The sequence below is a fragment of the Malurus melanocephalus genome, unplaced genomic scaffold (genome assembly GCF_030028575.1).
Source record: "Malurus melanocephalus ecotype Western Australia unplaced genomic scaffold, MMel_1.1 scaffold_16, whole genome shotgun sequence".
NCBI classification, from domain to species: Eukaryota; Metazoa; Chordata; class Aves; order Passeriformes; family Maluridae; genus Malurus; species Malurus melanocephalus.
Genome location: NW_026623248.1, coordinates 366,288 through 380,585, shown reverse-complemented (window position 1 = coordinate 380,585; position 14,298 = coordinate 366,288). Strand labels below are relative to the sequence as shown.

Below are 14,298 nucleotides of genomic sequence, written 5' to 3'. Positions count from 1 at the left end.
ATAAATTGTTGAAAGCCACTTTTCTGTTGCTCTGCATGCTTTTTCTCCTTCTGCTTGGCAACCTCCACACCTGCTGTTCTGACTACTAAAAATTGTCCTTTCTTTTGTCCTGCAGGTATTTCTGCTTAAGAGGAGGAGACAAAGGATTCACTAGCGTTTTTCCTAGTTCCTCTGTCTTGTTAYTTTCAAAATTTAGGTTTTTGTGAAAAATCCAGTGTTCTTGGKGTTCCAGAATTGAGGGGTTTTAATTAAAGTGGCTGTGAGCTAGGACAATTGCAGTAGTGCARCCATGTAATGCCCTTAGAACCAGCTTTTTAATTTATTTGTTATGTGTGCAGCAGTGAAAAGTGGCATTTTCTGCTGGAGTATGAGGCTGGTGTGTTCAATCAGAATGAGCCAACAGGTGAAAGGAGTTACTCCCACCTTCTACTGTGCAGTTTTTCTTTCCAGCATTTATTGGTTAAGGCTCCCACAGTTTCCTTTTTCCTTAGCTGGTGCRGTGACAGCTCCTTTTCCTGTTGGAGTCTGCTTTAGGAACACCCTTCACTAGTGATGTTACTGAGGAACATTTCAGTGTGTGAAATGTTTGAATAAACCACTGCWGATTTTTTAAGGGTAAAGGCAAATTCTTTTGGAGCTGGACATGCTGATTCTTGTGGGTCCCTTTTATCCTGATTCTGTGATTTCTCAGTTTACTCCGGTGGGTGTTTTTCATCGTTGTTTTTAATGAGAGGGTGAGCGAGATTTGACCAAAATGTTTGCAGGAATCCAAAGAGTTATTTTCYTCTGAAAGGATTAGTTTCAGATTTCAAAAAATGAAGAAGTCTTGCCTTTTGCATATTGAGGTGTTTTCCTTAGGAAAATTGGAATAATACTGCCAAAATACTTGTAATGCAGATGCATCTATGTCAGATAAGCTACACTTYGTGTTGGCATGATAAAATGATCCTCATGAGAGGGAAAAAATAAAAAGTATTTTTACTAGTTTAACCACGATTGGCAGCTTTTTCCAGCGCTGCTGCATTATTCAGGGATTGCTCCCTTTCCTGACAGATCCACCTGTGCCAGCAAAATTAGCTGCTTTTCTCATTGCAGTGTGGCCTGGTTTTAAAACGTGGCAAAAAGAACAGTGACATTTTTGAGCAGGAACACAAGTTACCAATATTTCAATACTTGCTGCCCATAAAGTCATTTTAGAGCCTTTTAGGCAGCATTAGCAATAGGACAGGGCATGCTTAAAGTAACTTTGCAAGGATTTCTGTCTAGCCAGAGCTAAAATACAACTTGATGCCTGTACAGGGACTTGAAATGTTTAATGGGATGTAAAGGAATAGAGTAATAATTTGTATTTCTAAAAGGAAACATCGTTTTTTTAAGTTGMTGGAAAGAGGAAAAAAGTATTTATGAGAATTCTGATTTCCTTTGTATTTGACATGATTCAATTAATGTTTTTTCAGAGCTGACTTCAATTTTTGTTTGACTTGCTCCTCATATTTTTTCACTTTTGAACTAAATAATATTTGGAAATGTCTACACACTCAGAGTGGCAGAAGGTTAGAAACCCATCTGATTAGATACAGATGCTGATAATTGTTGTTCAAAAATGTGAGAATGAAATAAAATTTGAACGTCACCGACTTTGCACAGGAAGATTTATTTTTCAGAAGAGGTCATTTTGAAAGGAAAATGTGTCCAAATAGTTCCCAGAGAGACTATAGGTAGTTTTTTTCTTTCTGTATATATACAGCTGACAGCATATTGGGGAAACCAAAAATGTACTCACAGATAAATTTCTGATACATTACTTTTTGCTCAAATGGGTATTAAAAATACACTAGCCAGGTTTACTGCCTTTTTTACAGGTACACACGTTTTCAAGTTTTAGAGCTATACTGTAAAGCAGAGATGAGGGATTAGATTTGGGAGTTTTTTTAAAAACTGGTTGTTATAAAATTTCTAACCTTACTGTCAAAACTGTAATTTCATTTCTCAGTAACCTCTTTAAAATTACTTGGACAAACTGTTTCATATAAACAGAAAGTGGAAATTTTATTATTAATTTAAGACTTGGTAGTATTTTAAATCAAAGCACATTTGCTCTGGTTCCATACTGAAAGTAACTGAAAAAACAGAAGCAGATGTTTCCCTAGAGAGGAGCCTTGAGAGTTTCTTAAAAATCGAAACTTGATTAACAATAGACATTGTAATCACTTAAGAATGTATCTCATCCCTTTCTTAAGTTCTCTTAGAATTTTATTACAAAACTGTATTTCCTTATYATTCCTGCCTCACGGGAAACCAAGACCATTCATGATTTCAGAGTGGAAATTCAGTTGTCTCACTTTGCATAGAGTAGTYTGATAGTCTCACCCTGCCAGATTTGTGAATCCATTAACAAAGCACTCGCTCGAGCTCCCACAGATCGTAGATGTTGGTTGTACAAAATTCCTCAGCTGACTCAGTAAGCCAGGTGTGCATCTGAACTGAGTTGTTTCACTAAAAATAAGGGTTCTGGATGACTACAACAAACCTTTATCAGCTGCCTATGCTCAGGCTGATACAATACATGCAAATGAGAATATACAAATATTTTAGTCTTGGTGGTTCAGAGCATTAGGGAAGGTTGCAGCTCTTGGCTGCAGAATGAGTCTTGCTCATGACAAGTGAGAAAGTTGCCACTAACTTGTGCTGAAGTTAGTTATCGGTGTCAGTAAATCATCACAACTGCAGCTGTTGTTTTTACAAAGCTGTGTTGTTTCCACAAAGTATTTTAGGTGTTTGTCCCCATAAGGGGTCTAATGTATATAGTGAAGGGCCAATTGTAGGACAGGCAACAATGGAAACATTTCTGACCTTTATCAGCCTAAATCTAGGAAATCAGCAATAAATCTAGGAAATCAAACRTTTATTCTGCCAAATGCAAATATGTAATAAATCACTTACTTGCACTTCAGCTACCTCATGGTAATATCTTTTAGATGTGCTCTGGAGACAGTTTGGAATCTGGCTGTCAATAAAGGGTTTGTGCTCTCTTGTAGAAGTCTCTCATTAGTTCAATTTTGTGATTATAAGGTCTAAATGCACCAGTGCTTCTCTAAAACTAATTCTCTTGTAGTAAGTGTGTCCTTTAGCTTCTTTATCAGATTCTACTGTGCTTTGTACTTAGGGTGGGAACTGCTCAAGCCCCTTTCCCACTTGGATGTGTAATATGTGTCTCTAAGGATGTGGTGTGGGACAATTCCCAAACACTGACTAAATATGTTGGTGAGAAGAGGAAGGGGTAGAAGATGCACGAGATCAATAAGTGGTTTTGACAGCTGACACTGTGGCATGTTCAGGTTTCTTGGCCTCATGCTGYTATCAGCAGCTTGAAGTTCACAAGATGGCCTTCGGGCTGTACTTCAGAGCTCTATTTTTTTAGGATTCGTGCATGTTGTCTCTTCATAACTCTTTGAAGAACCGCTGTTTAAAATAATAAACATGGAGGTGTGAMATAAAACAAAGTAGTTCATATTTTCAATCATGAAATTTATAAAATAAGGGGGAAGAATTTCGTGGCCAAGGTACGGTAATACACATTTGCTCACCTTTAGCAGTACTAAAGCCCTGACTGCTTTTTGTGCAGCTGGGTTGAGACTCACACATGCTTAACTTCCAGCATGTGTGTAGTAAGATCTGTTTGGATGTAATGTCAATGTAATGTAATGTCAATGCTGCATTACAATCCAAAAGGTTTTCTACCAGCAGCTTCTTTTCAWAGGCTGTTTCAAGTGAGATGTCAACTGAAAACTAGTATCTGTTTTTCATGAACATTTTCATGAGGTTACTGCAGTGTGAAACCACATGTTTTCTTAATAATCAGGTTTTCTTTCAKGCCAGTTATATTGTTTCCTTTCTAATAGGCCTGTAATTTCATTGTAATAGCATTCATGAACACACATTGGATGCATTTTTGAGCCCTCTTTAATGTGAGAAGTGAACAGAGCCAAGCTAGGAGTCAGGTTTGCATCACAGCCTTTTCTTTTCCATCTAATTTTGAACAGCTTTCTCAACCACTGTGATGCTGTGGTGATGTTATTCATCCCCTCAGTGCTGCCACAACAAACCAGCATTGTCTGTCATGTAGCCCTGATGCATTTTTACCCATGAAGTTTTGTCTGTGTGCAGATGTGCCTCTSTTTGTGTAACAGCGATGTACCTGTGTGTCTTCTGAGTAACTGAGAATTAGGAGAAGCTCCATGCCTCTCTGCATTTTTGTAATACTCTGTTTTTATTCACCTTGGAAGAACTGACAGCTGTTGGGATGTTTATTAGGACTTTGAGGGCACTAAAAAAAAATCCAAGCAAATGAAAACAAAATGACACTGAAGCTACTTGCACAACCTTGCTATAATGGATAGAGGCAGATGAAAGAGGGGGTATAGAAGGTATAACAAGGCTGTTTTGCAAGGAAACAAGTGTCAGTTGCTAGCCTAAAAACTGACTGAGTGAAGATATGATAGCACTTCTTTCATGTATTAATTAAAAGATCAATGCAAAGAGGTTTAACCAATGTCTCTATAGGTAAATCATTCTCCAGCTCCACTGYGGATAGGCAAAAGCAAAGCAAAGGRGTTGCAAATTTGGCATAGGGAAACCTTTCTAGGGTAGGGAAATCCTCTAGGCAATTGCTTGAGTTTAGAAAACCACTGGTGGTAGAAATCCTGTGAACTTCTGCTAAGAATGGTTTAGATATATTTAATCCTATGACAAGAAGATGGATTAAATTATCTCCTGAATTGCCCTATTTTCTGTTCCATGMAGATAGAAAACTTGTGAGGCAGTGCTGATGCGGTTAATAAACTCTCTTGCTAGCTCCTTTTGTTCTTCTTACTAACCAAAAAATGCAAAATGTGCATTGTTTTTCAAACATCTCTTCTAAACGTAACTTTTCCCTCAAAGTCAGGAGAAAATAATTTCTTCACCAAAATCCTACCTCATGAAGTGTTTCTCTTGGCAGYTTTTCTTTGCTTTTCTTCAGTGATTCACTGATTCTCTTCAAGAAAAGRCAGCTAGATAAAACTACAAGGATAACCAAAGCAGTGTACGTAGGAGCAGAGTGAAAGCTAAAATGTCAGGGAAAATTAAAACCTGGCATGTAACCAGGTTTACATGTAACCTGATCTGTTACATTTATGTGGTCTCTGCACCTGAAGTCTGTGGTGAGGAGGGAGGTTAAAGGCAAACCAGTTCAGTTTYTGTAGTGATGCTGAGATCAGAGGTTGCAGTGCAGGCTCTTTGGCTGCAGGAAMAAAAAGCCATCACCTGATGTGTCTCATGTTAGTGCCTGTTCCCCTTGATATAAAATTGCAGCACCTTTCCTTGGGGTGCATCTCTCTCTGGATCATCCATGGCTGCATCTTCTGCAAGGGAAAGCAATATTCTGGACAGAATTCTTACTCATCACAAAAAAATTGGAAAACGTGAGTGGGGACTATTTCTTCTATTGCACAGTAGATGTGTGTAATGGTTTAACCCATGCCATGCAGCTGCTTGCCCAATAATAATAATAATAATAATAATAATAATAATAATAATAATAATAATAATAATAATAACAGAGAGAGAGAATAAAGCCTATGAAAAGCAAGTCCTCACAGCTCAATCACTCTTCACCCACTGGCTGGTGCCACCCCAAGCAGCAATCAGCAGCTCCCACCCAACTGCCCACTGTTTCTGTGCCAGACATGAGGCTCCTGGTGTGGAATATCCCTTTGGCCAGTCCAGATCAGCTGTCCTGGCCATGCTCCTTSCTGGCTTCTGTTGCACCTGCTCAGGGGCAGAGCAGGAGACACTGAAATGTCCTTGGCTTAGGGTAAGTCCTGTTCATCAACAACTAAAACATCCCCGTGTTACCAAAACTCTTCTCATCCTGAATTCAAACCACAGCCCTGTACCARMCRCTAGGGAGAAAATTAACTCTATYRCAGCCAAAACCAGGACAAGATGTGGAAACACAGAGTGAAAAAGGCCTYTAAAAGTAGTTCATCAACCATTTCTCCAGTCTGCTTTATGGTGTAGCTGCAGAGATAGTTATGATTGCCAGCAGAAGGGAGGAGGTGGTGTGAGAGTACAAATCTCAAAGGAGATGGAAGAGGRTRGGCATTRCSTTCACAGTGACCACAAAGAAGCTTRGAAWGGTTCAGTAAAATTCAAAACTGGTGCATGAGACCATCCTTAATTGCTGATTTTCAGACCTAGAAAGAAAACTGAATCACACAACCTCCAGGCCCTCAAATTTTATTCAAAAAACAGAAGAAGAAACTACAACTGAATCTTTGTTTCCTCTCTCGTTCGGATGTTATTCTCTTATTTTAAAATGCCATCGGTTAATAATAATAATAATAATAATAATAATAATAATAATAATAATTTCTTTATATAGATCACTACTAATTAGTGTGTTTCTGCCCTCTCTGTTCTGTGGCCTGACATCATGAAATACTTTGGATATAGGCTCTTCCTTGTAGCATATCACCAGTTGTCCTGCACATCTCTTGCAGTGACAGATTGAGTTCTAACATCTCAGAGATGTCATCATGATACTGCATGAAATTCTGTGGCTTTAGTTCTGCTTTACTGCATCATGTAAAAAATTCAAAACAGTCAATGAGTGAACATTTAGTTGCTTTTCTGACCTCTGAAAAATGGTCTTACTCTGTTTGATAATCACTGAAGTGCTAAAATTATTGCTTATTAATTAAGTTATAAAATTRGGCCATTACTGTGCTGTCACAAATATACACRTAGATGTWCATRYGTATTCATTTGCACASATTTTGTCACTCTGCTGGCTTTTGATGTGCAGTTCTTGCTGTTCACGTCACTCACTGATCCTCACAGCTGACCCTCAATAAAATACAAGTATTGYATGATTTGATTAAATTTCCAATTTYATTGTTGCCAGTTCTGTTGGATATAATTGAATGAATTTTCTCTCCCTGAAAAACTTCTASATTTCTACCTACAGTGCTGTTTAAAAAATTACCAGTGAGGCTGTGCTCAGTTACCAACAGGATTGTACTTTCCTCTYGTTCATCTCATTTCCAGTCTTCCACAACTGATAAGAAGCTTTTTTCCATCATTCTCACTGCCTGCTCAATTGAATCCTACTAAAATGAAATATTTTGCAAGCATCTGCTATATTAGAACTATCTTTAATCTGCTTTARTCAACTCCAAGAGAAATAAAATTAGGTTTGCCATAAGCACACAATGATCACATTAATTAAATTTCTMTCCTTAATTATTTATTATTTGGAATGTATATTAACCATGCCATTTATTTTTTCAAGATCCACATCATGCTCAAAAGCTTGTGATTACCTGGATTATCTCATTTACTTCCAAAATTGTTCTTTTRTTCCTTCAGGTCCTCTGAAAGTTGCCACTGTTTCCCAACAAACTGAAAAAAATTATGTATATGTCCCCCAGACAGCTCTGCTGAAATAACTAAATTCAAATTACACAGAATTGCAAATATCAAATTACACACTTTAGTATCGACTCATTAATTATATTCACATCCTGAATTATTCTTGATGTGGAAATATTTAATAGTCTCAGCTATACYAAACATCTTTATCATGCCAGATACACAACAGGAGTGCTTATTGATCTCTTTTTAATTAACTGTTAKGGAGGCCAAGATTTCTCTTAGTAATGAATCACTACCAGAATTCCTGYAGCTTTGGTTTACACAGGAAAATATCATATTCCTTTTATTCCTATCAATATTGGCAATAGCTTTTCCTTTGTAGCTGTTTTTCTTGATTAAACTCCTACATTCTCAACCTCTGGCTGATATTCATTATTATTCTTTTTTTTTTACAAAATTCCAACTTTAAGTCTGCTTAGTTTTCTAATGCATATGATATTCCTTCTAAAGAAAAAAGGAGACAGCTTTTTTGAAACAGTATTGATCAGAGATATTATTAATTAGCATTGATAGTTTATTGCACTTTAATTTTCTAATTGTTTTCCCCTTGAGGAGCTGGCTTATTTTAAAGCTACAAATAGAGTGGTTTGGGTGTTAATCATACTTGCAGATAACAGTGTAAACTATCACGATGTCTTGTACAAAAGTTAGACTGATTTTTACGTTTGTGATCGGTTGTTTTTCATATGCTAGGACAGTTGTGCCACTCACAGCACTTTGTGTTAGTGAGAAATCTTTTGCCTCTCAACTTTGTAGGTAGAGCTGTGTCTCCCCTCCAGTGCCCACGTCTGTTACTCAGAATTCAGTTACTCCTGGTGTGTTAATTTTCACCCCTCCCCCTTTCGTTCCACGCAGGTGCGATTGTTTGGGGATTTTAATTTGATTCAGCGGTTGTAGCAGACACCAACTAGTAAACCACATAGTATTTATAGGATACAGCACTTTTTTCATAAACATTTGGCAAAGTGTGTCTCTTGAGGTGTCAAGAGCAGTGTAATTTTTTACAACAATTGCCATTTCCTTTTCTTTTTTCCCCAAGCCTGCTCTATTGTAAGCACCTTGGAACATTTTGGCAGTGCAGGGGTTGGACTCGCCACAGCATCACTGGGCCAGGCTGTCCGTGTCCCCAGCTCCCCGTGTTTGTGTCACAAATGACCTCTTGGCTGTCCCTGGTGTCAGGGTGAGCCCATGCTGGACACCTCCAGGGTCCATCACTGGTGGCTTTAGCAGCGGTGACAGGAGCGGGCAGCACCTGCCCCTGCTCACCTCGGTGGTGACACTGGGGACAGTGTCTGCTGTGTGGCTGGTGGTGAATCAGCCTGAAGAGGAGTTTGGGCTCCTCCAAACTCCACCCTGTCTGGGAAACACCAAGTAGAGCCTTTGGAGGAGGATTGCCAGTCAAACCCCATCGCTGCTCACTCTCTGTCCTAGCAAAACAAGAAATAATGATCCCATGAAAGGCTCTGATTCTAATGAATCAGATGCTTTTTGAAATGTTTCCAACCATCTCAGTTGCTTGACCCACTTTCTGAGCGACTGCACCCTCTAATGGGGTAAAACAGATTGACTTTCAAAACAGCCAATTTATTTTTATGTTGTTTATTCTTTTCTAGCCCTTACATGCATAATACAATAGCCTATTCTTGTAACAGTAAAACAAGCACAGTTTTGCTGCATGTAGATTACAGGGGACATATGAATATTCATTGAAGTCTTTATATGATTCATCTCTACTCTGGGTTAATGAAAAGTGTGTAAACAGCTGTATATATTCATGGTGAAAGGAGAAAGGAGTTTTAATCATAGAAAGGGGACTTTATTTCACTTCTAAGTTCAGGAAAAATTAGTAATATTTTTCCTTCTGCGAATAGCCATCTCATTGTACCAAAGCTTTGTCGGGAACTGAACATTTGAACAATAAAATAACATGAAGCAGACACTTAACCATGATGTTGCATCTTGTCAAACAGGTAATTCTCTAATGGACCAATGAAAGCCAACGATGACAAGTTGTGGTCAACAGTCCTTGAATGTGCTGATGGTTCTGCTCTCATTACTCYTGTCAGCAGGTAATTTTTATAGTTCATCTTTTATCGATGTGTGTCATGGGAAAAAAATAGTTGCAATTTAATACTTGCTTCCAAACAAACATGACTAAATGATTGTTAATTTAATAATAAATAAATCATAGAATRRTTAGGGCTGGAAGRGACCTTCAAGAACACCTAGTTCCAGTATAAATGAAGCCTCTTTGTATTTAAGGACTGGAAGATGGAATTTGAAATGGAAATGAAAATTCAGTTTAAGAAGAAAGCAGGCTGGAAAGTTAGCAGAGTAGCTCTATTTCTTTTGATATGCTATTTTTTCAGCTCATCTAAAAGAAAAAAATAATTTCTATACCACCGTAAAACACATGCATTTTGCTAAATAAACATCCACTGGAAGTAGAGCAAGTCAGGTTCCAGTTGTGGGTTTTTTTGTGTGCACACCAGAGTATGTAAAGCATCTGAAGGACTGAAATTGGGATCCATGTTATTTTCCCAAATCTAAAGAATTAACTGGATCAGAGATGTTTCTCCTGATTCTTGGTTCTGCTCTAGATGTTTGCTAACAGCACACAGAAAGGGTTTGTGTGGAGATGTGCCAGTTGTTAGACTGAGAATTAGTTGAGTGCTCTGATTATGTTGTATCAGAAGTTATTTATAACATTAGGGTTTTCTGTAATTGTGAATGATTTTTTTTTTTTTTAATAACAGTTTTTCAGTCCAAATAGATTTGGTCCTACAGGTTTTTTGCTTGCAGTTCAGTATCTTTTATCTTCCATTCTTGAAGCAATTTTTAATACAAAAAGACTTTTTTTTCTATCATGGCTCCTTATTCCCTTGTAGTACATCACATCCCCAACCACCATAGTTAAAACTTTACCAGGCATCATGTTTCTTAAAGTATCCTTGTGCTCCAGTCAAAATTGTGCCTACTCAGTCTGCGTCTTTAATATTCATATAATATTAATATTCATATCCTCGCCAGTGAGTTGGAGCATGTGTTTTATTGCCCACGGTCTCGCTGCTTGTTTGCAATGCTCAAGTTGATTCTTGCTAATGACAGTTCATTATTAAGCTCTAACACAGCCCTTTTGTTAACAATGTTATAATACTATCAATTAGACTGCTCCTCTGCTCGTGTTGAAGCATTCTTTTCCTTTGGAGCCCTTCCCCTGACATCCACATGTATGGCACTGCATCCCTAATTATGGAGCTGCCCTCTCGTCTTCCTCTGATGGACTGGGATCAGGCACAGGGACTGGAGCTGCTTCTTTGTTGTCTTCTAAGCTAAAAAAAAAATACAAAAATTTACTCCCCTGATGTAGGAATGAATTCAGTTATCAGGAAGACTTCAATGAAGTGATCAAACAGGGATCAAACATCACAAAACTTTTCCAACTGCTCCAATCTCTTCTGTCCATTTTTGTAAAGTTTTCATACCTTTGCCAAGCTTTATAGGGGCTCCTACTAGAGCTTTCCTGAGTTCCCACTCCTCTAACAAATTTCCTAAAGATGATATAAATGCTGTAGTTGAATGGGACACTGTGACTGCACGGTGTATGCAAATAGATGTGCTCAACCACTGGTGTGTTCCCTCAAACCCTTATTCCCTCAAACCCAGACATAAAGCCAATGCTCTGATTTTTTTCCCTCTCTTAGAAGTATTGCCTCTGAAGTGCAGTGTTTTCTTTTTAAACCAAGCACACATAGCTTTTATTCCTTCATAATTTAGTTAGTATCATGGATAACTACTGGCTTTGTAGGTGTGTCTCTTACTGTTCTGTTGCTCCTTGGCYATTGGTATTTTATTATCTGACATCCACTGTTAGCATGTAGAGTKCAGGCTTAATTGGAAATCATCACAAGCCTTTCATGCCAGCCGAGCTCTGCTCCTTGTCTAATTTTGCCAGTGACATCTGTAGGAGTGGGTTTAGGTCATTGGTAACTCACACACATTTTACAGGAGGAAATTTATTACTGTTTTTCAGCCAGCCAATATAATCTATTTGTCCAAGACAGACCAGCTTCCATAAAGGATTTATGCAGTGAATGATGGGGGGRAGGGGGGAATAAAAAAGAGATTCTACTCTCAGTGGAATGATACGAACATAATTTTTAACCTGAGCTGAAATGAAAATTTAATTGCAAGACTCCCTTWGAGTGCCCTAGATTTACTGACTTCCATCTGTAAGATGTTGCTTTACTTCTAAGTCTTTGTGTACTAAGGTTCACAATCATAGTAATAAATTTCTGGATTGAAAGAATGGAAACTTCCRATATTTTATTTCAGTGCTAGCAAGATCACAATGACATTTTAGGGGTTGTGAACACTCACAAGTTGTACTGGGTAAACAAGGAATGCATAATAAAGGGAGGAGCACCATGCAGTCATGCTGGAAAAATTACTTTCTAACCACTAGCTCTGAGATTGGCTTTGCAAATGTTGATGCTTATTCATTTAAAGGATTGAAACACAGTTATAAAACCAGTGATGACAGCAAGGCTTATATTAACAAGCAAAAATGGTCAGATTATTTGCAGGTTACAGCATATAAGTAGGAAATTAACATCACAGATAGGAAGTTAACATGTGGTAAAATGCATATTTTACATATGAATATTTCTGTGTATCCATATGGAAAGCTTACCAGCCATTCTGAAAGTCTTGAGGCTTTAAAAAAATCTAGTATCTAAATTAAAAATGTACCTTAGGCAGATCTCTTAACTGTGACCAGAGAGGGAAGTGTCAGTTTGATGTCTGCTGGCTGTGTAGTTTTTAAGGTAAAGTAGGTAAGTCTTGTGATGATGAAGCATGACAGATCATTCTCTTGAAGTCAGTTGGAACAGAGAGAGGAGCATCTGTATCAACTGTTCAATAACAGTTTTTCAAAATCATGTGAGAATTTGCATTTGCAGCTTCACTTCACACACGGCTGCATCTCTGCAACAAATAAGACAGTTCTTACAGGTACAGTTCTTTTATCTGAAGTATTTCTATAGAAAAAAGGTTCTTTCAACTTGGGGATTTAAGCCAAGTTATTCTCTGGGAAAAAAAATACTTGAAAGAAAATAAATCCCACTTTGTTTACTGGCTCTGATTCACAGAGACACAAAGACAGCAATTGAAATGACACAGATTACAATAAATGAATGAAGTGTTTTGATTATGTGCTGGGTCTGGCTGGGATGGGGTGAAAGCTGTCTTTTGTAGGGTGACCAGAGCAGTGCTGGTATTCCACCACTGCTGTAGCTGGTRACAGGCTGGCACTGCTGACCCGACTGGCCAAGGTGGTTCCCATACCATAACAGGGATGCTCAGCAATAAAATTGCGGTGGGAGTTTACCCAAAAATTGCTCAGGGACTGGCTGGGCATCAGTCTACTGGTAGTGAGTGATTGCTTTAGCATCACTTGAACTCCGTTTTTTATTGTTAGTGGTCTTGTGGGGTTTTTTCTTACTCATTTATTACACAGTGTTGATCTCAAGTCATGAATTTTCTCTTTGCCTTTCTGATTCTGTCYSTCTCACTGGGAGGGGGAGTGAGCAAGCAGCTCTGTGGTGTTCAGCTGCCCACCAGGGTAACCCACCACACACTGGCTGCCAGGTTCAGAATGTGATTCAGTCCTCACATCAGGCATTTAATCACCTACACTTTTGGCTATTTCAGGATTTGYTTAGGACTACATTTTATTGCATTCATCCCTCCTCCTAGGACCTGATGTTATSTCAATTCTCCCCTCATTCTGCAATCATGCGTTCCTCAGTTTTCATTCTCAGAGAAGTTTGGAGATTGTTTCCTTTTTACAACATGCAAAAAAAMCATCCAGGGATTGAGGGACACATCCACAGGTGCAGTGAAATTCCATTCCACTTGGCAGTGGGGAGTGAGCTTCACCTCTGAGGGATAGTACCCAGTGAGAGTATCAGAGGCCATGGGCACAAAATGGCACCCAGGAGGTTCCCTCCATACATCAAGGAATGCTTTTTACTTGTTCCTGGTACTGAGCACTGCCACAAGTTGCTCGTGGTGGATGTGGCGTCTCCATCCTTGGAGATCCTCAAAAGCCATTTGGACATGGCTCTGGGCAGCAGGCTGTAGGTGGCCCTGCCTGAGCAGAAGGATTGCATGAGATGACCTCCAGAGGTCCCTTCCTACTGCAAACATRGAGTTTTTCTAGAAAACCTATCTTGGCACACTTTTATTATTGCTGTGTTAATAAAGGATGGGGTGCAGCAAAGTATTTGTTCGAGCAAACACCTCTCTCCACATGCTTTGTSGATTTTGTGACCGAATTTGAACATGCAGATTTGTTACAAGAGTTATAGAGGGTGTTGAAAACCTAAGCCTAAAGAAAGATGGTTTCTTTACTGAGGATACCATCCTCACATTTGGAACACATGGCTTTCCCAGGTAGGGCAACAACAGRTAGGTAGTTCATTTTCTCAGTAGCTGTATTCCTTTAGAAATTGCCTTCTTCCAGCACTTTCCATTCCTGACTGAACTAATCTACAAAATGATTTCTTCTTTTGTGAAAGTAATCATGACAGGTACGTGTGTGAATACATAAATGTTTAGAGTGGGCTTTCTTGACTCAGAAGGCAGTACAAGTTACCTTGTTTTCAGTTTAGTACAAGTTACCTTGTTTTCAGTTTAGTACTCTTGCTTTTTGTTCTAGGCTTCCTCTCTACACACAAAGAAGTGATCTCCACTGTCACAATCCTTAAAATGTCTCTTGACATGAATATACTTTATAAAATCGAGGAATAAAAGTGCTAG

General features: G+C 38.6%; 1 protein-coding gene across 1 annotated transcript in view; it reads left to right on the top strand.

Annotated features, from left to right (window-relative positions):
* The window catches only part of SHISAL1 (shisa like 1), a 72,236-nt gene that overhangs the window by 25,355 nt on the left and 32,583 nt on the right, over positions 1-14,298 (top strand). The window contains exon 2 of the mRNA XM_057385529.1: positions 9,447-9,545. Within this exon, the coding sequence (XP_057241512.1) occupies positions 9,479-9,545 (67 nt within the window). The 5' untranslated portion in view covers positions 9,447-9,478. The remainder of the gene's footprint in view (positions 1-9,446; positions 9,546-14,298) is intronic.